Source organism: Pristiophorus japonicus, chromosome 7 (assembly GCF_044704955.1).
Source record: "Pristiophorus japonicus isolate sPriJap1 chromosome 7, sPriJap1.hap1, whole genome shotgun sequence".
NCBI classification, from domain to species: Eukaryota; Metazoa; Chordata; class Chondrichthyes; family Pristiophoridae; genus Pristiophorus; species Pristiophorus japonicus.
The window spans coordinates 147,935,159-147,959,133 of record NC_091983.1 but is presented as its reverse complement, the minus strand read 5'-3'; the positions used below and the strand labels follow the sequence as shown (position 1 = coordinate 147,959,133).

Below are 23,975 nucleotides of genomic sequence, written 5' to 3'. Positions count from 1 at the left end.
ATGATGAATTTGCAGTAAAATGAGAATTCTCCTCAAAAAACCAACGATATATTTCATGGCTTCTTCAGCACGTGTCCAAGTCTTTTTTTCTTTTTCTTCAATATCATTGAATCACTCATTTCTTCATCAGATTTGTCTTTATTGTTGACTATGCCGATGAGTTCCTTGTCAGTATGAGTTTGTGTTACATCTGTGTCGAAGTCAACATCTATCCACTTAGCAATGTCATCTTCCGCTAGGGATTTAAATGCGTTTGTTTTGTGTGCACTGCTAACAATCTTCACGATTTCTGTGACAGCCTGTTTTTTATTAGCCCGTACATAGAAACCTTTGAATTCTTCATCAGAAGCACAGTCTTCGAATATGACATTGGGCCACAACTTGCGCCAACACCTCTTCAATGCAACGCGCTTTACTTCTCTCCATGCCAGAGAGCATGCATAGATGGCATCTTTAATATTGTATGCTCTCTGGAAATCAGAGATTGATTGATCGCTATCAATTTGCGCATGAAGTTATTCCTATAGTGTTACTTGAAGTTTTGTACGACACCCTGATCCATTGCCAAAACTGGATACTAATTTTGACTCATGCAGGTGTGCCCGGCAATTGTCCAGAAGCAGCACACACTTTCCACTAGGTTTGCCTATTTTCATGTTTTCTCGAACTTGGGTGACGAATTCTGTTGAAAACCATTCCATGAATATGTCCTTGTCCATCTATGCACTTTTCTGAGCCTTATAACTAACTGGTCAATGAGCAATTCCTTTTAAAGCACGTGGTTTCCTTGATTTGCCAATCACTAAAAGTGGAAGTCGATGTTCTCCAGAGGCATTGGCACAATTCAAGATTGTTAAGTTCTCCTTATTCATTTTAAAGTCTGCTGCTTCCCTCTCTCCTGCTGCAGCCAACGTAGCAGTTGGCAAACACCTCCAGAGCAAGCCAGTCTCATCGGCATTGTTTATTTGATCTGCGGTCAATTTCATTTCCTGCACCATTTCAACAAATGTTCTTGAATAATTCTGTCTGCTGATTTTTTTCTCGCCCGACACATCCAGCTAACGAATGCCGTGGCGCTGCTTAAAACGTGTGAGCCAGCCCTCTGAGAAAATGCACTCTTCAGCAAGATTCATTTTCATCTTAAAATCTTTGGCCTTTGTTGCAATCATTGGCCCGGAAATTGCCACACCTTCAGACCGTTTCAAAGAAAACCATTGATAAAGCACTTGGTTGAGTTTGTCAAGCTTCGGCTTTCGCAAATTCTTGCGGGACAGTGCCTTCGCGGAAGATTCAGAAGCATTGATGAAACTTTCGAAATCTTTCTTTTGCTTCTTGATATCGTAAATTGTTGATGATCCAACTCCATATTCGTCCATCAAGGTATGCACACTTCTGCCAGCTTCAGACTTCTTTATCATTTCTAATTTCTGCTGAATGTTCAATACTGTATGTTTGCTTTTAGTGTCACAAGACATTTTAAATTGTACACCCGACTGATGGAACTGCTTTCAATGCATGTGAGAGTTGAAAAGTGAGAAAGAAGTCCACGCTTGCGTCAATTTGTGTGTAATTGATAGTTGAAGTGAACGAGATATTCACGTGTGTGACAGTTATTTTAAATTCTGTTACAGCGGGTTTTCCATTAGATCCGGATAAACGAGAGTTGCCTGTATTTGTTTTACATTGCTTTTTGCTATACCAACACACTTTTGGAGCTGACAACATAAGCTGATAAGTTGTTAAGCATTTGCAAGCTATTCCTTGTCTGCTATTTTAATAGAGGTGTGAACCTGTTTAAAATGAATAGGCTAACATATCAACCAAGACAGCAGATAGAGGAGTGACATTTAATTGTGTTAAGTTTATTCACCAATATCACCAAAAGTCATTTCCAGGCTGGGTCTCAAAATTAACTGATCATATAACATAAAATAGTTAATTCCAGTACCAGCCTTACAAACATCATCAGAAGATGGTTGCCCACAAGGAAGGAAGTTTGATCTTGTGTTAATTACCATTTTGTATTTTTTGCAGCAATAATCTGATGTTCCTTCACGAAGGAAGACACAAATAACCTTCCGGAAATACTAGAGGACTGAGGATCTAGTGAGAAGGAGGAACTAAATGAAATCCTTATTCGGCGGGAAATTATGTTGGGGAAATTGATGGGATTGAAGGCCGATAAATCCCCGGGGCCCGATAGTCTGCATCCCAGAGTACTTAAGTGGCCCTATAAACAGTGGATGCATTTGGTGGTCATTTTCCAACAGTATCGAATCTGGATCAGTTCCTATGGACTGGAGGGTAGCTAATGTAACACCACTTTTTTAAAAAAGGAGGGAGAAAACACGGGTAATTATAGACCGGTTAGCCTGATATCAGTAGTGGGGAAAATGTTGCAATCAATTATTAAAAATGAAATAGCAGCACATTTGGAAAGCAGTGACAGGATCGGACCAAGTCAGCATGCTTGACAAATCTTCTAGAATTTTGAGGATGTAACTAGTAAGTGGACAAGGGAGAACCAATGGATGTAGTGTATTTGGACTTTCAAAAGGCTTTTGACAAGGTCCCACACAAGAGATTGGTGTGCAAAATTAAAGCACATGGTATTGGGGGTAATGTACTGACATAGATAAAGAACAAGTTGGCAGACAGGAAGCAAAGAGTCTGGATAAACGGGTCCTTTTCAGAATGGCAGGCAGTGACTAGTGGGGTGCCGCAGGGCTCAGTGCTGGGACCCCAGCTATTTACAATACACATCAATGAAGGAATTGAGTGTAATATCTCCAAGTTTGCATTTGACACTAAGCTGGGTGACGGCATGAGCTGTGAGGAGGACGCCAAGAGGCTGCAGGGTGACTTGGACAGGTTAAGTGAGTGGGCAAATGCATGGCAGATGCAGTATAATGTAGATAAATGTGACGTTATCCACTTTGGGGGCAAAAACACGAAGGCAGAATATTATCTGAATGGCAGATTAGGAAAAGGGGAGGTGCAACGAGATCTGGATCTCATGGTACATCAGTCACTGAAAGTTGGCATGCAGGTACAGCAGGCGGTGAAGGCGGCAAATGGTATGTTGGCCTTCATAGCTACGGGATTTGAGTATAGGAGCAGGGAGGTCTCACTGCAGTTGTACAGGGCCTTGGCGAGGCCTCACCTGGAATATTGTGTACAGTTTTGGTCTCCTAATCTGAGGAAGGACGTTCTTGCTATTGAGGGAGTGCAGGGAAGTTCACCAGACTGATTCCTGGGATAGCTGGACTGACGTATGAGGAGAGACTGGATCCACTGGGCCTTTATTCACTGGCGTTTAGAAGGATGAGGGGGGAATCTCAGAAACATAAAATTCTGACGGGACTGGACAGGTTAGATGCAAGAAGAATGTTCCTGATGTTGGGGAAGTCCAGAACCAGGGGACACAGTTTAAGGGTAAGGGGTAAGCCATTTAGGACTAAGATGAGGAGAAACTTCTTCACTCAGAGTCGTTAACCTGTAAAATTCCCTACAGCAGAGAGTTGTTGATACCAGCTCATTGGATATATTCAAGAGGGAGTTAAATATGGCCCTTATGGCTAAAGAGATCAAGAGGTATGGAGAGAAGGCAGGAAAGGGGTACTGAGGTGAATGATCTACTCCTGCACCTATTTTCGATGTTTCTATGTTACTTCTGTGGATGCTACAGGACCAGAGTCCAGTCGTGGACACAACTTACGAATTACTGAGTTTCAGACAGCAAGTGCTGCTTTATTATATCCTTCATCATATCATATTCATTCTACATCTTCATTAATATGCAATCTTCAAACTGCAGTTCAATAAAAATTCAAACTGACTGCTGTAATGTAGTTTCATTTGAACGATCTTGAATGAGAGCCTTGCCTTTCAAGGTTGGCTGCCATAATCAAGGATGAGAAGAATCTAAATCATTAATCAGGTGTCAATATTGGGTGGCGATAATAATTAACTTAAGGGCCGCATACTATTAATAATTATCCATTTAATAGCAAGAAAGAAATAGCTTATGTGGCCACATTAATATTAATTAAGCTTATGAAGGGGAAACAATTTATGTAATGAAAATATAAAATATATATGAATAAGAATTAAACATTTTGGTGATGTGGAATGCAAGGTGATCACAGTGTATAATGATTATAGGGATCAAATATGAATGAGAATTAAAGATAGTGTATGCATAGGTATGTAGAAGATCTGATGAGGACTCAGCATAATATGTTTCATCCTCCTTCACGGTGCATATAGCTTTCAAATGGCATTTGTTAGTAATTCATTGCATACATGAGCACTGCTTCTGCTATCAACATTTTGTTAACCATTGGACAAATTTGAACTTGTAAATTAGTACTTCTGAATACATAGTAAAGAAAATAACTGACAAAATGCTTTACAACAATAATAGATAACTACTTCGCAAAGAAAATAAAAGTATTTTCTTTAAATGACACATTGGTTACAGATTGCAAACAACATCAGCAGGAAATTATTGTAAGTGACATAAACCAGTAAGCAAATACTATATTTAAACTCGAATTTCTGTTATTATATACACAATTAGCAGATCTCTTGTGGTGGTGCTCAGTGTGGGTTGGAGGATATGCTGCTTTGTAATGACAAAAGTTTTATACCCATTGACAACACTATTATACCAAGTAACACATAGTATACACTTCAGCTCCTGAACAAATAAATTAAATCACTTTATGGAATTGTCTCTCCTCCTTTCCCACATTAATTCCTCTTGTGTCCCCTCAGTCTTTGTTTATCATTCTGGACGGAGTTGAATGCACATAAAGGAGTGGGTAAAGGGAATCATGGTGTGGGAAGAAGTGAGCAGCTGATTTCATTGAGATCTGGGAACAGTTGGTAGTATTGCCGTTTGAGTCAGTGTGGCAAGACAGAACTCACGAGTGGATGGACTGGTCCCAGGGATTACCTGTACTTGGATTCAGAAGGTTGGGCATCTGCGGGAACTGGAGAGTTTGGAGTGTGAAGAAATGGGTGTTCTTATGTCTCGAATAAAGCAATGTAACGGAGTACTGTAGACGTGAGTAAGTGTGACCTTAGTCTCTTTATTCTAACTCCAGAGTGTTGGTACAGCATGGAAGACCTGCTTATATACAGTGCTCCCAAGGGATGCTGGGATCCCTTGGGACTCTAAAAGGTATGCCCTCTGGTGGCGGTAGAATGCTGGTTACATAGAGTTGCATACATAACATCACTCCCTTCCAAAGTCAACAGTACACTTACAGGGTGAGACGATACGAGGCTTTCCGCTCCCGAATCAATCGTCTCGGTACAAATGCAGGCGAGTTGGTTGGTTCTTCGCTGGGCTGCTGGGCAGCTGGCCTTGCTGGGCTGCTGGGGATGATGAGTTCAGCTTCATGGTCAACAGTGATATCGGTTGCCACTTGTGTCTGTGTCAGAGGGTCAAAGTTGGTGGTGTCCTCTTCAGGTTGCTCGCAGTTTGGTTTGGTCCAAAATGCTTTGTGCAAGTTAGTCCATTTATGATTTTGACATGAAACACCCTCCTCCTTTCTTTGGCTATGACAGTGCCAGCAAGCCATTTTGGACCATGTCCATAGTTGAGTACAAATACAGGGTCATTGACTTCAATATCACATGACAAATTTGCACAATGGTACATGCTTTGTTGATGCCACCTGCCCTCGACATGATCATGGAGATCAGGGTGGACTAGAAAGAGCCTTGTTTTGAACACCCTTTTCATAAGCAGCTCGACTGGGTGAACCCCTGTGAGCGAGTGGGGTCCAGTGCGGTAGTTGAGCAGGACTCGGGACAGGCGGGTCTGCAGGGAGCATTCCGACACACGTTTCAAGCTTTGCTTGATGGTTTGGACTGCCTGTTTTGCCTGGCCGTTGGATGCGGGTTTGAATGGGGCAGATGTGACGTGCTTGATCCCATTGCGGGTCATGAATTCCTTGAATTTAGCGCGGGTGAAGCATGGCCCGTTGTCGCTGACAAGGACATCAGGCAGGCGGTGCGTGAAAACATGGCTTGTAGGTTTTCGATGGTGGCAATGGACGTGCTTACAGATATGATCACACATTCAATCCATTTTGAATAAGCATCCACAACAACCATGAACATTTTGCCTAGAAACGGGCCAGTGAAGTCAGCGTGGATCCTCGACCACGGTTTGGAGGGCCATGACCATAAACTTAGCGGTGCCTCCCTGGGGGCATTGCTCAGTTGAGAGCAAGTGTTGCATTGGTGCACGCAAGACTCCAAATCTGAGTCAATGCCGGGCCACCACACATGGGACCTGGCTATAACTTTCAACATTACTATGCCTTGTTGGGTACTGTGTGATCACGTATGAACGTTTCCCTGCCTTTTTTGGGCAAAACCATGCGATTAACTCACAAAAGACAGTCCACCTGTTTGAACATTTCGTCTTTATGCCGCTGGAACGGCTTGATCGCTTCATGCATCTCCGCTGGGATGCTGGACCAGCTCCCATGGAGGACACAGTTTTTTTACAATGAACAGTAAAGGATCCTGGCTGATGCAGGTCCTGATCTGGCGATCCGTAACAGGTGACTTTTCGTTTTCAAATGCATCCACCACCAAGAGCAAGTCTGCAGGCTGGGCCATTTCCACCCTGGTGGTGGCCAATGGTAGCCGACTGAGCAATGCCCGCAGGGAGGCACCGCTAAGTTTGTGGTCATGGCCCATCAAACCGTGCTCTAGGATCCACGTTGACTTCGCTGGCCCATTTCTAGGCAAAATGTTCTTAGTTGTTGTGGATGCTTATTCAAAATGGATTGAATGTGTGATAATATCTGTAAGCACGTCCACTGCCACCATCGAAAACCTACGAGCCATGTTTGCCACGCACTGCCTGCCTGACATCCTCCTCAGAGACCATGGTCCAGAACTTAAAGAAGGCTAACTTTGAAGGTATGAGGCGTGAATTGGCTCAGATAGATTGGCGAATGATACTTAAGGGGTTGACTGTGGATGGGCAATGGCAGACATTTAGAGACCGCATGGATGAACTAGAACAATTGTACATTCCTGTCTGGCGTAAAAATAAAAAAGGGAAGGTGGCTCAACCGTGGCTATCAAGGAAAATCAGGGATAGCATTAAAGCCAAGGAAGTGGCATACAAATTGGCCAGAAATAGCAGCGAACCCGGAGACTGGGAGAAATTTACAACTCAGCAGAGGAGGACAAAGGGTTTGATTAGGGCAGGGAAAATGGAGTACGAGAAGAAGCTTGCAGGGAACATTAAGACGGATTGCAAAAGTTTCGATAGATATGTAAAGAGAAAAAGGCTAGTAAAGACAAACGTAGGTCCCCTGCAGTCAGAATCAGGGGAAGTCATAACGGGGAACAAAGAAATGGCGGACCAATTGAACAAGTACTTTGGTTCGGTATTCACCAAGGAGGACACTAACAACCTTCCGGATATAAAAGGGGTCAGAGGGTCTAGTAAGGAGGAGGAACTGAGGGAAATCCTTATTAGTCGGGAAATTGTGTTGGGGAAATTGATGGGATTGAAGGCCGATAAATCCCCAGGGCCTGATTTACTGCATCCCAGAGTACTTAAGGAGGTGGCCTTGGAAATAGCGGATGCATTGACAGTCATTTTCCAACATTCCATTGACTCTGGATCAGTTCCTATCAAGTGGATGGTAGCCAATGTAACCCCACTTTTTAAAAAAGGAGAGAAAACAGGATATCAGCCTGATATCGGTAGTGGGTAAAATGATGGAATCAATTATTAAGGATGTCATAGCAGTGCATTTGGAAAGAGGTGACATGATAGGTCCAAGTCAGCATGGATTTGTGAAAGGGAAATCATGCTTGACAAATCTTCTGGAATTTTTTGAGGATGTTTCCAGTAGAGTGGACAAGGGAGAACCAGTTGATGTGGTATATTTCAGAAGGCTTTCGACAAGGTCCCACACAAGAGATTAATGTGCAAAGTTAAAGCACATGGGATTGGGGGTAGTGTGCTGACATGGATTGAGAACTGATTGTCAGACAGGAAGCAAAGAGTAGGAGTAAATGGGTACTTTTCAGAATGTCAGGCAGTGACTCGTGGGGTACCGCAAGGTTCTGTGCTGGGGCCCCAGCTGTTTACACTGTACATTAATGATTTAGACGAGGGGATTAAATGTAGTATCTCCAAATTTGCGGATGACACTAAGTTGGGTGGCAGTGCGAGCTGCGAGGAGGATGCTATGAGGCTGCAGAGCGACTTGGATAGGTTAGGTGAGTGGGCAAAGGCATGGCAGATGAAGTATAATGTGGATAAATGTGAGGTTATCCACTTTGGTGGTAAAAACAGAGAGACAGACTATTATCTGAATGGTGACAGATTAGGAAAAGGGGAGGTGCAACGAGACCTGGGTGTCATGGTACATCAGTCATTGAAGGTTGGCATGCAGGTACAGCAGACAGTTAAGAAAGCACAAGACATGTTGGCCTTCACAGCGAGGGGATTTGAGTACAGGGGCAGGGAGGTGTTGCTACAGTTGTACAGGGCCTTGGTGAGGCCACACCTGCAGTATTGTGTACAGTTTTGGTCTCCTAACCTGAGGAAGGACATTCTTGCTATTGAGGGAGTGCAGCGAAGGTTCACCAGACTGATTCCCAGGATGGCAGGACTGACCTATCAAGAAAGACTGGATCAACTGGGCTTGTATTCCCTGGAGTTCAGAAGAATGAGAGGGGACCTCATAGAAACGTTTAAAATTCTGATAGGTTTAGACAGGTTAGATGCAGGAAGAATGTTCCCAATGTTGGGAAAGTCCAGAACCAGGGGTCACAGTCTAAGGATAAGGGGTAAGCCATTTCGGACCGAGATGAGGAGAAACTTCTTCACCCAGAGAGTGGTGAACCTGTGGAATTCTCTACCACAGAAAGTTGTTGAGGCCAATTCACTAAATATATTCAAAAAGGAGTTAGATGTAGTCCTTACTACTAGGGGGAATCAAGGGGTATGGCGAGAAAGCAGGAATGGGGTACTGAAGTTGCATGTTCAGCCATGAACTCATTGAATGGCGGTGCAGGCTCGAAGGGCCGAATGGCCTACTCCTGCACCTATTTTCTATGTTTCTATGTGACAATGGGCCGTGTTTCACCAGCAGTTCTCTGTGCCTGGCCTGTGGCGAATTACATTGTTATATGCAGACAGCGTGAGCGCCCATCTTTGGATGCGAACGGAGGCATTGGTATTAATACCTTTGCTCTCTGAGAATAGCGATATGAGCGATATGAGCGGCTTATGGTCAGTTTCTTACTCGAACTTAAGCCCAAACAGATACTGGTGCATTTTTTTCACCCCATAAATGCATGCCAGAGCTTCTTTTTCAATCATGCTGTCGGCCCTTTCGGCCTTGGACAAACTCCTGGATGCATAAGCGATCGGTTGCAATGTTCCCGATTCGTTTGCTTGTTGTAACACACACCTGACCCCGTATGAAAACGCATCGCAAGCTAGCACTAAACGTTTACATGGGTTATACAGAACAAGCAGTTTGTTGGAATATAACAGATTTAAGGCTCTCTCAAAAGCAGTCTCTTGTGATTTCCCCCATACCCAGTCATCTCCCTTGCGTAGCAACATGTGTAGAGGTTCTAGCAAGGTGCTTAACTCGGGTAGGAAATTACCAAAATAATTGATGAGTCTCAGGAATGACAGCAGCTCTGTCATTTCTGTGGTCTCGGCGCGTTCTTGATGGCCTCCCTCTTGGTGTTGGTGGGTCTGATGCTGTCTGCCGCGATTCTTCTCCCTAAAAACTCGACCTCTGGCGCCAGGAAAACACACTTCGAGCGTTTCAACTCGAGTCCCACTTAGAACCTCTTCCAGGTTCTGCAAGGGTTTGATGGTGTCCCGACCTGTGATCAATACGTCGTCCTGGAAAACCACGGTGCACGGCACCGACTTTAGCAGACTCTCCATGTTCCTTTGAAAAATTGCTGCGGCCGATTGAATCCCAAACGGGCATCTGTTGTAGATGAACAGACCTTTGAATTCTCTATCAAACACGCACAAACAGGCTGCATTTAGACAGACTGTGAAAATTCACAGACCCCCAAGTCAAGGCTGCTACATGCAGTTCGGCATGTTGCATTAACTCATCAATCAACTTGACATTTTCGGACCTTGGGTAGCGAGCCAATTAAAACGTTAAAAGACTTTCAATTGAGCCAATAAGGTCAAAGAAGGCGAGTTCTTTTCTGTAAATTGAACCCGGTATAAAATACAGCCATTTTGACCATGTGTTTCAGTAAGACAAAGAAACTGGCAATCAGCCAGCAGCTTGTTACTCTCTGCCAAGATTAAAAAGTTAAAACTACCATCGGAGTTCGTATTTCATTGGAAATTAAGAGATGTAACAGTGTTGATGCAGGCGAGACCTTTCAAAGACTCCTCCAGCTCCTGCATCATATAGGCCGAGGTCAGATCCAACTTGGTTAACGTCTTTCCTCCTGCCAGCGTCGCAAATAGGTCATCTGCCTTGCGTAGCGGGTACTGGTCCTGCAGCGAAAAACAGTTCATCGTTACTTTATAGTCCCCACAGATTCTGACCGTGCCATCGCCCTTGAGAACCGGAACAATTGGACTGGCCCACTCGCTGAACTCCACCGGTGCGATGATGCCCTCTCGTTGCAGCCTGTCCAGCTCGATTTCCACTTTCTCTCGCATCATATATGGCACCGCCTGTGCCTTGTGGTGGATGGGTCGTGTACCGGAAATCAAGTGGATCTGCACCTTTGACCCCAAGAAACTTCCGATGCCTGGCTCAAACGATGGAAACTTGCTCAGAACCTGGGCACATGAGGCGTCGTCGATGGACGAAAGCGCTCGGATGTCGTCCCAGTTCCAGCGGATTTTTCCCAGCCAGCTTCTGCTGAATCGTATGGGGCCATCTCCTGGTACAATCCATAGTGGTAGTTCGTGCACCACTCCATCATAGGAGACCTTTACTGCTGCACTGCCAATTACAGGGATCAGCACTTTAGTGTAAGTTCTCAGCTTGGGCTTGTGTGCCTTGTTGTTCCACAGCCTGTCGAAGACCTTCTTGCTCATTATAGACTGACTCGCATCCAATTCCATGGATACTGGAATTCCTTTCAGTTCAACTTTTAACATGATCGGTGGACATTTTGTGGTGAAGGTGTGTACCCCGTACACTTCTGCCTCTTCGGTTTGAGTCTCTAGTTCCGTTTGATCCGCCATAGATCGGTCTTCCTCTGCAACGTGGTGGTTTGCAGCTCATTTGCACATACGCTGGAGGTGTCCCATTGTTCCACAGCTTTTGCACGCAGTGTTTGAAGCTCGATGACCACCTCCGCAGCGCCAACAAGGTGTGAATTGTCTCGCATTAACGCTTGATGGCGGATTCTGAATCATCCGAGGTCATGCAGCCGCAGGCTTGTCCATTCTGCGATTATGCATTCCTGCCTGAAAACGACGTTACTTTGTGCACAGTACTTGCCGAAACATCTTGATGCTGCAAAATTTGTTTGGTGTTATCGCTGGTGGACATAAATGCCTGGGCTATCGTTATGACTTTGCTCAGGTTCGGTGTTTCAACAGTCAATCGTTTGCGGAGGATAACCTCATGGCCAATGCCAAGCACAAAAAAGTCTCCAGGAATCCATCGAATTTGCAAGGTGCCTTAGTTCGGCGACGTAGCTTGCCACTTCCTGGCCTTCAGACCGTTACATGTGTGAAATCGATACCTTGCCTTCGGGTTTAGGTGCTCCTGGGCCAGCGTACACAGTTCTTCATACAATTTGGTTGTTGGCAAGAAGATTCTTCATGAGACCATAGGTTGTTGCCCCGCAGACGGTGAGGAGGATCGCTTTTCATTTGGCAGCGTTCTCACTTCCTTCCAACTCATTGGCCACGAAGTATTGGTCAAGTCACTCCACAAAGTCCTCCCAATCGTCCCCTTCTGAGAATTTCTCCAGGATACCAACAGTTCTCTGCATTCTCTGCATGGTTCGTTATCTCGTCGCCAGTTGTTATGTCTCAAATAAAGCAATGTAACTGAGTACTGTAGACATAAGCATGACCTTAGTCTCTTTATTCGAACTTCAGACTATTGGTACAGCATGGGAAGCCTGCTTATATACAGTGCTCCCAAGAGATGCTGGGATCCCTTGGGACTCCAACAGATACGCCCTCTGGTGGTGGTAGAGTGCTGATTACATAGGGTTGCATACATAACAGGTGTGGCTGCCATAATTGGAGGAGTGAGGAAAGAAGAGGTTGGGGGAGCACATGGCGGGGGGGGGGGGGGTTGAAAGGCGTGGAGGAGGATTGGTCACACGCCCAGGCCTCAAGACTGCATTCTAATTACTTACCCAATAATTATTTCCTATTTGATTGCCTTTAAAAAAGATTGATACAAGAGAGCTTTTTAGTTTAAAAATAATGCATAGGTGTCAGTCAGGAGCACAGTGGAGATACCATGCTAGACAGAGCAACAGCAACATCAGCAGTAATAACAACAAAAATAGTTCAGGAAGCAGGCAAAGGGTGATGGTGGAAAGAGAGAGCAGAGAAGGCAAACTTGGAGACTGTGATCAGATAAGAATCTGTTTGAAGATGTTTTTAAGATGGGCATTGAGCACAATTAAAGTGCAGCCAATGCATACATCCAGATAGCAGCAGCAGTGTGCAGAGTGAGCTTGCAAATCTCAATTTTCAGGTCCCCAAGAGCAAAGAACTTATTGGGCAGATTGTCAATGGTCAGACATCTTTTAAACAGTTTGTGTGATTTAAAATTTTTGCATTCAGTTAGGTCTGAAATATTGGCCCCGAATTTGCTGTCAAAAATAATGGCGAGGCAATCGATGCTCGCTTATTTATGCACAAACCTCTCGGAATGAGTGACCATAATATGGTTGAAATTCAAATTCAGTTGGATGCTGAGAAAGTTGGAGGGTGAGAAAGTTGGATCTCAAACCAGTGTTCTAAGCCTAACAAAAGGAGACTACAAAGATATGAAGCCAGAGTTGACTAAAATGGACTGGGGAAAGAGATTAAAATCTGGAATGGTTGAAGAGTAGTGGTAGACATTCAAGTAGATATTTCATAACGTAACAAAAATATATCCCAAGGAGAAGGAAAGATTAAGAAAAGGGATAACCATCCGTGGTTCACTGAGGAAATAAGGGATGGTATCAAATTGAAAACAAGGGCATACAATGTGGCCAAGACTAGTGGGAGACCAGAGGATTGGGAAACTTTTAAAAGTCAGAAAAGAACTAAAAAAATGATAAAGAGGGGGAAGATAGATTATGAAAGTAAACTAGCATGGAATATTAAAAAAAAAGTGTAATCTCTATAGGTACATACAAAAAGAAAGAAAGAGAGTGGCTAAAGTAAATGTTGGTCCCCTGGAGGATGAGACTGTGGAATTAATAATGGGGAACAGGGAAATGGCAGAGATATTGAACAAATATTTTGTATCGGTCTTCACGGTATAAGACACTAAAAACATCCCAATGGTAGATAAATCAAGGGGCTTTGGGGGGGGGGGGGGGGGGCGGGGAGGAATTTCATACAATCACTATCACTAAAGAAGTAGTACTCAGTAAAATAATGGGACTAAAGGCAGACAAGTCCCCTGGACCTGATGGCTTACATCCTAGGGTCTTCAAAGTGGCTGCAGAGATAGTGGATGCATTGGTTGTAATCTACCAAAACTCCCTGGATTCTGGGGTGATCTCAGCAGATTGGAAAAACGTAAATGTAATGCCCCTATTTAAAAAAAAAGGAGGCAAACAGAAAGCAGGAAACTATAGACCAGTTAGCCAAACATCTGTCATTGGGAAAATGCTGGAGTCCATTATTAAGGAAACAGTAGCAGAACATTTCGAAAAACATAATTCAATCAAGCAGAGTCAGCATGGTTTTATGAAATGGAAATCATGAGACATAAATTTGCTTGCGTTCTTTTGAGGATGTGACAAGTAGGGTGGATAAGGGGGAACCAGTGGATGTGGTGTATTTGCAATTCCAGAAGGCATTCGATAAGGTGCCACATAAAAGGTTACTGCAGAAGATAAAAGTTCACAGGGTTGGGAGTAATATATTAGCATGGATATAGGATTGGCTCACAAACAGAAAACAGAGATATGGGATAAATGGATCATTTTCCGGTTGGCAAACAGTAACTAGTGGGGTACGAGGTATTGGTGCTGGGCCTCAACTATTTACAATCTATAATTAATAACTTGAATGAAGGAACCAAGTGTAATGTAACCAAGTTTGCTGATGATACAAAGATGGGTGGGAAAGCAAATTCTGAGGAGGACACAAAAAAATCTGCAAAGATACGTAAGCAGGCTAAGTGAATGGGTAAAAATTTGGCAGATGGAGTATAATGTGGGAAAATGTGAGGTTATCCACTTTGGCAGAAATAATTGAAAAGCAAATTATAATTTAAATAGAGAAAAATTGTAAAATGCTGCAGTACAGAGAGACCTGGGGGTCCTTGTGCATTAAACACAAAAAGTTAGTATGCAGGTACAACAAATAATCAAGAAGACAAATGGAATGTTGGCCTTTAGTGCAAGGGGGGAAGAGAGTATAAAAGCAGAGAAGTCATGTTACAACTGTACAGGGTATTGGTGAGGCTACACCTAGAGTACTGCGTACAGTTTTGGTCTCAGTATTTAAGGAAGGATATACTTGCATTGCAGTCTGCTCAGAGAAGATTTACTTGGTTGATTCCGGAGATGAGGGGGTTGACTTATGAATATAGATTGGGCCTTTACATACTGGAGTTCAGAAGAATGAGAGGTGATCTTATCGAAACATATAAGATAATGAGGGGGCTCGACAATGTGGATGCAGGGAGGATATTTCCACTCATAGGGGAAACTAAAATTAGGGGACATAGAATAAGAGGCTGCCCATTTAAAAATATGAGATAAGGAGGAATTTCTTCTCTGAGGGTTGTATATCTATGAAATTCTCTGCCCCACAGAGCTATGGAGGCTGCATCATTGAATATATTTAAGGCGTAGAGACAGATTTTAGAGCAATATGGCGAGTGGGCAGGGAAGTGGAGCCGAGTCCATGATCAGATCAGCCATGATCTTATTAAATGCTGGTGCAGGTTTGAGGGACCAAATGGCCTACCCCTGCTCCTAGTCCTTATGTTCAAACTGCACAGCAACTTCATGCGAGAGCAGATGCGGGTTTAAACAAGTAAATCAAAAAGTTGGTGTGCCAGATGTGTCACTCCGCCTTTAGCTTCTCGAAAATGGGATCTCACTGTCTGCCTCAAATGCATTGAATGGTGTGCAGTTGCTGTATTTGCATAGAAGATATGAACTAAACTTTCCACAGAAAATGAAGTCAAGTCTTTTCAATTCTAAGTACCCTTTCAATGACATGATAAGTGTTCATTACTGTCAGTCAACCTGTCTGGCACTGAAAATTAACTATTACAAGTGTGGAGTCTCATTCTCTCAGGTTTTAATTGCTGTTGGAGATTTTTTTTTAAATGTAGGTTTTTTTTTTAAAACTTTGTCCTTTTTTCCTCTCTCTTAATCCAATCTTTCTTTCCCTGTATTTCTCTTTCTGTACCTGTATTTGACATTGAAATCACCCACTAACTTACATTTCCTTCTCAGTACTTGCGCTGTTAATTTCACAAACCTTCCATCTGATTGGCTAAGGAGATAAGACAGTTGCTTGCCTTGTTCACAGACCCCTGATGCCCTGTAGAGGGCGCTGCGCTTTCCATCTTGCACTTCGAGCAACTTGCAATGCAAAATATCATGGAGATTAAACGGGTGAGGGCACGTCTAACTAACGGCGGGTGTCGTTCATTGACTGGTTACAGCAAATTCTGGGCCAATATATTTTGTTGACCGCTGGATAAGGAAACAAGATGGCTGCTCAATGATATCTGCAAAAAAATGTTTCAGTAATTTGATTGGCTCATTTTGCAAAAAGTTGCTATTCCAGATTGCAAGCTTTAATAAAAGAAAATGTGAGTGGTCTGATTGGTTGTATTCTGATCAGCAGCTTTTCTATACTGGTCGATATGAGTGAATCAGTTCACGAAATTTGTGTGGTTACTTGAGCATCGCAGGTGATTTTTTTTAATGTTAAAACGTGATTTAGATAAATTAGAAAAAAATTAATGGCTCAATTTTCCCCAAGGCCGTTTTTTGGCGTATTTTAAGAGTAACACCCTCTTTTTGGGGCCCGACTATGCCAAAACAAAGTTTTAAAAGTTTCCCCGTTGTAATTTTTGAAATTGGTGCCGCGCAGCCTGTCCTTTAGCTTTGGGGAAGTGGAGCCCGAGGTCTGCGCCGAAAAAAAAAAAAGAGGTCCCCCCTTCTGCGCATGCAGGGGAAAAAAAAAAGACATTTTCAACGTGACTGGTCTGGGCGCACATGCCCAGTACACCTCCCGGTCTGCATTCAGCCATTTTTAAAGAGCCAGTTGTGTGTGAGAACTTTTATTGAGTGGGAAAAAAAAAAATCAGAGCTGCAATATGCAATGCAGCTCAAGGACCAAAAATTTTTCACAGGACGAAGTGGAGGCTCTGGTTAGTGTAATTGAGGCCAGATGGCACTAGCTGACACCAGCAGAGGTCAAATAAAAGTTGCACCAAAAGAAAAGAAGAAACGCTGGAACCAACTTTCACAAGATTACTGTGCAATGGTGACCACCCTGAGGTCTAGAGGCCAGTACAAAAAGTGGCAGGACCTTGGTCAAGCAGTTGGTGTGAGCAATATTTTCATTTATTCACTGAAATTTCAATTGTAAATGTATGTCCCACCAGCAGAGAGTCACCCTCTCTAAAAAGTTGTATTTTCATCTTTGCAAGGAAGGTGGCCCACAACAAGAGAAAGAGAGAACTCGAACAGGAGGCGGCCCGGCAAATCTGCACCCACTGACACCCATGGAAGAGAAGGTCGCTCCTTTGATGGGTCCTGCCTGGAGAAAAGCAACCATCACTGCACAACCTGAGCCCACACTCGAAGTCCTGCAAATTCCACAGTCTGACTTTGCTAAATGTCATGAGGATGTCTCCGTCAGCTACGCTTCAGTTGATGCAATGTGCTATCATTCATCGTGGTCCTTCAAATGAGCCTGCTGCCTGCGCTGTGTGAGCCTACTCATGCCACCCTGCCCCCTCCTCTGCTGCTTACCATTTGTCTGTTCGGTTATATTTTGCAGAACTTGAGGCCAACCATGACGAGGCTGAAGCCGACGCAGAAGATTATTCAGATGCAGACGAGCCTCAAGCGGAGAACATCTTTCAATCCAACCTTCCAGACCAAGAGCACGGGAATGAGGGGGAGGGGAAAGGGGAGGATGAAGCCCCCACTGTTGTACTCACTCTGGAGAAGGTACAGGTGTCGCCCATTGAGGTGCCAGCCCCTTTGCTGAGTGGAGAGAGTATTGGGACATTTCCTGGTTTCACAATGTCCAAGGCTGCGGGGTGCAGCGAGCGACATCCAGGGCCCCACCATCCGAGGCTGCAGGTCCCAGTGGGGTGCAGCAAGCCACATCCAAGGTGAGAAGGGAAAGGAGAGCTCGACAGCGCTCTCCTGAGATGCAGGATGTAACAGATGTGATTCAGATGATGGCAATGAGTGCGGAGAACATTGACATTACATGATCACTCCTGGACACCATCAGTCGGGTGGGTGATGAGATATTGGGACTGCCAGGAGAAGTAACACCACTCTCAAGAGAAATGGGAAAACTGTCCAGGCACATTACGGACGGAATGTTGCAGGTAGCTGATGCACTGCAGGGCACGAGGAAGAGAATGTTGGAGTTAGCTGCTGCAATAAGGGAGCACGCCCAGGCCTAACTTTCAGCCTTTACGTATGCGCCTAAAGTCAATGTTGCACGAGGATTTACGGCGCAAATCGGGAGTTTCGGCAACTTTAATCCGGGGCCGGAAGCGCTGCGAGAGGATTCTTGGGAGGGTGGCGGGAAATTGCAAAAAAACATTCAAAAAACTCTTACCTACTAAATCGCTGAGAAATAATTAATAAAAACTTTAACTTACTGCTGCCGGCAGGGCTGCACCAACAGGTTTGACCCTGTCGTTATTCTGGGCATGGCATATGGGTCCCCAGAGAGCCGAAAGTGCGACGCAAACGCAATCCGCTGTGTTGCACGTTGGTGCACCTCTCCCCGGTGGTACGTTAATGTGCCACCGCAAAGAGGTGCCCGAGGATCCTGTCGACCAGGTTTTCACCGCGGAGGGTCAAATCGCGCCGAAAACCCGGTTGCAAAGTCAGCGAAAATCAAGGCCAAGAAGTTATTTTAAAATACAAGGAGCTGCAAGGTAAATATTTTCCCTTTTTGGTACACTTATACTTAACAGTAACCTCTGGTATTTAGGTTGCTCATAGGAACCTTAGTTTATGGATGCATGCAGAATGGATCCCAGTGTTCCATAACTGGAAATGGCATTGATCGATCACTGCATTGTTCAGTCAAAAACACATTTCCAAAGGCTGCATGAAGTCAATGGACCATTTGAATATATCAGTCTCTTTCAAAAAACTGGGAAAGCATTCTTGCAGATCTGAAGAGTTCATACAGCGACTAACACTTGCTAGCAGCAATCATGAGGTAGCTGCTGAACAATTTCAGAAACACAAAATGAGATGATCTCATTTTTAGTACTAAAATACAAAGACAGAAAACACGTTAAAATAAAAATGCTTTCTAATACCACCAGGAGTTTCAAAGGAAACAGATATGGTGAAAAACTGTAATAACGATGTCATACAGATAAAATCCAGAGATTAATTGTAGGAACAGAAGTAGGCCATTCAGCCCTTCGTGCCTGTTCCCCAATTCAATTAGATCATGGCTTAACTGTACCGCAACACTATTTACCAGTCTTTGCTCCTTACCCCTTCATATCCTTACCTAACAAAAATCTATCGATCTGTCTTGAAAGTTCCAAGTGACCCAGCATACAAAGACTTTTGGCGGAGTGTTCCACATTTCCACTACCCTTTGTATGAAAATGTGCTTCCCGATTTCATTCCTCAATGGCCAAGTGCCAATGTTAAGATTATGAAAAGGTGGTACCTGACAGCGCAGTACTCCTTCAGTACTACACTGAAGTTTTAACCCAGCTTAAATCCTGCAGTTGGGCTTGAAGTCACAACTCGACAGAAGTGCTACCAATGAGCCACAAATAGGCATTTGAGCCAATAATAGTCAATCAAATCTCTAAAACCAGCCCTCAGTGGCTTGCATGATTTCTCGGATCAGAGTTGAAATCCAGCCCAAATGAATTAGATGAAAGTCGACTTTCCGAAAGTTGACTAACAGCCGTATTTGAAAATGAGTTTGCTTGATATACTAGCAAAGTATATTTCTTTTATCTGGCAGGTGTCAGCATCTCAAATGAAATGAATTTGGCCAGTTTCAACCAGGATTAATAGTTGGTATAACAAAACTGGCCATAATATGGCAGCCTCCCTCTGAAACTAAGCAAGAAGATCAAAGATGCATTGGAGAAGTTGAAGGATGGTTTTCCTCCTTTATGGGAAAGCACCTCGCTCTTCCCCGCAATACTTTCGCAATGAACTTTCTCTCGAATAAAACAGAGTCAGGAATTTGTGTTTGGTGTTCCCCTTGCCCGATACATTCATAGCAAATATAAAACTATACAGTGTTCGAAAAAATACAATGTCAATTTGTCCAGAAAGTATTAGTGCATTATTGACAACTTCCACGTGGATCGCAGAGGGAATTAAAAACTCTCATTACAGAATATAGGATGTCAGAAATAAAAGCATAAAACACTGATGAACTTTGAGTCTGATGAAGGATCCCAACCAAAATACTAACTTATCATTCTCTTTCAGATGGCAGAATGATCTGCTGCACATTTCTCGCTTTTATTTCAGATTGCCAACATCTGCAGTTTTCCTTTTCTGCTATGCATTAGTTACCATGAAAATATGCAAATGACATATTTACTGGAATATAGTGAGTCTTTACTCAACAAAGAACATTGACCTCACAAATTCATAGCTAATTATCATTTAAATGCAATCATAAAAGCTTTTGAAACATCCTTCTGCTTTGAGATTTAATTAAAAGCTTAAAAATTGCAAACACAGCTAATTACTAATAAAGTGTACTGTAAGTGCATAGGGATGTTTTATTACATTAAAGGCGCTATATAAATATAAGTTGTTGTTGTATCCAGCTATTTTGGAGGTATAAGTATAATGCATTCAAAGCAGTTTGTTTACAATATTCCGAGTTCAAAATATTTCTAATTTGTATTCAAAATATGAGCATTTTTGAACTGCAGACCTTCAGACTGACAGGTTTAAAGACTAATAACTAACATAAATTAGGATGATAAGAATGAATATATTAAACTGAAGTTATTTGAATGGATCGGATTCATGATTCTTTTAACATATTTTAGTCCTGTAACTAATTCGTATAAAAACATTATTGTTGCAGTTTGAACCAAACGTAGCCACACACACACACACACACACACACACAATGTGCAAGTTTACTTTTCATAAGTAAACATGACTTCACGTTCTCACTTGGATTATCAGTTCATAATAGCCTGATAGTGCACACGTATTAACATTTCAGATAAGAACAGAAATGGCAGCAGGAATCAGCTATACGGCCCAGTGAACCTGCTCCGCCATTAAATATCATGGCTGGTCTTCGACTTCAACTCAACTTTCCCTCCCAATCTCCATATCTCTCGATTCCCCTCGAGTTTAAAAATTTATCGATTTCTGTCTTGAATATACCAAATGACTCAGCGTTCACAGCCCTTTGGGGTAGAGAATTCCAAAGATTCACAGACCTCAGTGAAGAAATCCCTCCTCATCCCAGTCTTAAATGGCCAACCCCTTATCCTGAGACTGTGCCCCAAGTTCTAGACTCTACAGCCAGGAGAAACAACCTCTCAGCATCGACCCTGTTAAGACCGCTCAGAATCTTATATGTTTCAATGAGATCACCTCGTATTCTTCTAAACTCCAGAGTATAGATCCATTCTACTCTTTCCCTCCTCAGAGGACAACCCTCTCACCCCAGGAATTAATAATGGGAAACATGGAAATGGCAGAGACTTTGAACAAATATTTTGTATCGGTCTTCACAGTAGAAGACACTAAAAGCATCCCAATAATTGATAATCAAGGGGCTATTGGGGTGGGGGAACCTAAAACAATTACTATCACTGGAGAAAAAGTACTAGGCAAACTAGTGGGACTAAAGGTGGACAAGTCCCCTGGACGTGATGGCATGCATCCTAGGATCTTAAAAGAAGTGGCTGCAGAGATAGTGGATGCATTAGTTGTAATCTACCAAAAATCCCTGGATTCTGGAAAATCACAAATGTACTGCCCCTATTTAAGAAAGGAGGGAGACAGAAAGCAGGAAACTACAGACCAGTTAGCCTGACGTCATTGGGAAAATGCTGGAGTCCGTCTTTAAGCAAGAAAAAATTTAGAAAATCATAATGAAAGGGAAATCATGTTTAACAAATTTTCTGGAGCTCTTTGAGGGTGGATAAAGGGGAACCAGTGGATGTGGTATATTTGGATTTCCAGAAGGCATTCAATAAGGTGCCAGTTCCCTTTCCTCTCGCCCTCCTTTCTTGAATAGCGCCGTTACATTTGTTAGCTTCCAATTCACTGGGACCATTCCAGAATCAAGGGAATTCTGAAAGATCAAAACCAATGCAATAAAGGCCAACATGCCATTTGCCTTCTCATTGCATGGTAGCTTAGTGTGTTTCTTGTACGAGGGCACCCAAATCTCCCTGAATATCAACATTTAAAAGTTTCTCACAACTTAAAAATATTCTGTTTTTCTATTCTTCCTGCCAAAGTGAACGACCTCACATTCCCCCACATTATTCTCCATCTGCCACCTTATTGCTCCCTCACTTAACCTGTCTATATCCTTTGCAGGTTCTTTGTGTCCTCCTCACAGCTTGCTGTCCCACCTAGCTTTGTATTGTCAGAAAATTTGGATACATTGCACTCAGTCCCTTCATCTAAGTAATTAATATAGATTGTAAATAGCTGAGGCCCAAGGACTGATCCTAGCTGCACCCCACCAGTTACAGCCTGCCAAATGGAAAATGACCCGTTTCTCCTTGCTCTCTATTTTATGTCTGTTAACTAATCCTCTATCCATAATCATCAAATGGTATGTTGGCCTTCATAGCTAGGGGATTTGAGTATAGGAGCAGGGAGGTCTGACTGCAGTTGTACAGTGCCTTGGTGAGGCCTCACCTGGAATATTGTGTTCAGTTTTGGTCTCCTAATCTGAGGATGGACATTTTTGCTATTGAGGGAGTGTAGCGAAGGTTCACCAGAATCAATCCCAGGATGGCTGGACTGACAGATGAGGAGAGACTGGATCGACTGGGCCTTTATTCACTGGAGTTTAGAAGGATGAGGGGGGATCTCATAGAAACATAAGATTCTGACGGGACTGGACTGGTTAGATGCAGGAAGAATGTTCCCGATGTTGGGGAAGTCCAGAACCAGGGGACAGTCTAAGGATAAGGGGTAAGCCATTTAGGACTGAGATGAGGAGAAACTTCTTCACTCAGAGTTGTTAACCTGTGGAATTCCCTACCGCAGAGAATTGTTGATGCTAGTTCATTGGATATATTCAAGAGGGAGTTAGATATGGCCCTTACGGCTAAGGGGATCAAGGGGTATGGAGAGAAAGCAGGAAAGGGGTACCGAGTTGGATGATCAGCCATGATCTTAATAAATGGTGGTGCAGGCTTGAAGGGCCAAATGGCCTACTCCTGCACCTATTTTCTATGTTTCTATGTTTCAATGAAGGACTTGATGTTCCAGTCCTAAACTACAGTTGATGGGGTGGAAGATACCTGTGCATGAATTTTTTTTTAACATGTGGTGACCGTTGCACATCAGCTACCACACGGGCTTAACAGAGCTAGGCCTTTATCCAGTGCAAGGATTAACCAGGACGACTGGAGACCTGCTCTGCTGCACAGACCTAGTGCGCACACCTATCACAGTGTGGGCAGGTCAGTACTGCCCGTGGGCCCTCGGCTCTTCTGGGTCCCGTACCCTCATTCGCCGCACCTCCACCATGATGTTCCAGGGCCTAGCGCTCCAGCTCTATTTGTAGCCACGACCTGCGGTGGTGTTCTCACACAGGTCAGGGTGGCCCATGATCCATGATAACATATTACCTGTAATCCCATGAGCCCTTAACTTGCTTAGCATCCTTTTATGTGGCACCTTATAAAATGTCCTTTGGAAATCCAAATATACTACATTCTCTGGTCACCCTTTATCTACCCTGCTAGTTCCAAAAAGCTCTAATAGATTTGTTAAACGTGATTTCCCTCATACTGACTCTGTCTAATCATATGATTTTTTAAGTGCCCTGTTACCACTTCCTTTAGAATGGGTTCCAGCATTTTCCCGACGACTGATGTCATACTAATTGGCCTGCAGTTCCCGGTGTGTTCTCTCCCTTCTTTCTTGAAATAGCAGGGTTACATTTGCCACCTTCCAATCCGCTGGGACCATTCCTGAATATAAGGAATTTTGGAAGATCACAATCAATGCATCCACTATCTCTGCAGCCACCTCTTTTAGAACCCTAGGATGTAGGCCATCAGCTCCAGGGGATTTGTCAGCTTTTAGTCCTGTTAGTTTATCAAATACTTTTTCTTGACTGATAAATTAATTTAAGTTCCTCACATTAGCCCCTTGGTTCCCCACTATTTTTGGTATGCATTTTGTGACTTCTACTGTGAAGACAAATACAAATTATTTGTTTAATGTCTTTGCCATTTCCTAATATCCTATTAAAATTTCTCCTGTCTCATCTTTTAGGGAACCAATGTTTACTTTTGCTACTCTCTTCCTTTTTACACACTTGTAGAAATTCTTACAATCTGTTTTTA

At 43.3% G+C, this 23,975-nt stretch overlaps 2 protein-coding genes across 7 annotated transcripts in view; both read right to left on the bottom strand.

The window, feature by feature from the left end:
* Positions 1 to 23,975, bottom strand: part of klhl32 (kelch-like family member 32) — a 478,483-nt gene that overhangs the window by 412,298 nt on the left and 42,210 nt on the right. The window lies entirely within an intron of this gene.
* LOC139266640 (jerky protein-like) lies at positions 1,059 to 1,475 on the bottom strand. Its single transcript, XM_070884228.1, has one exon. It carries the CDS (start codon positions 1,473 to 1,475, stop codon positions 1,059 to 1,061), a length of 417 nt encoding a protein of 138 aa, XP_070740329.1.

Coding starts and splice junctions, on each gene's coding strand:
- LOC139266640 (XM_070884228.1), bottom strand. CDS start 1,475: ATGTCTTGTGACACTAAAAGCAAACATACAGTATTGAACATTCAGCAG.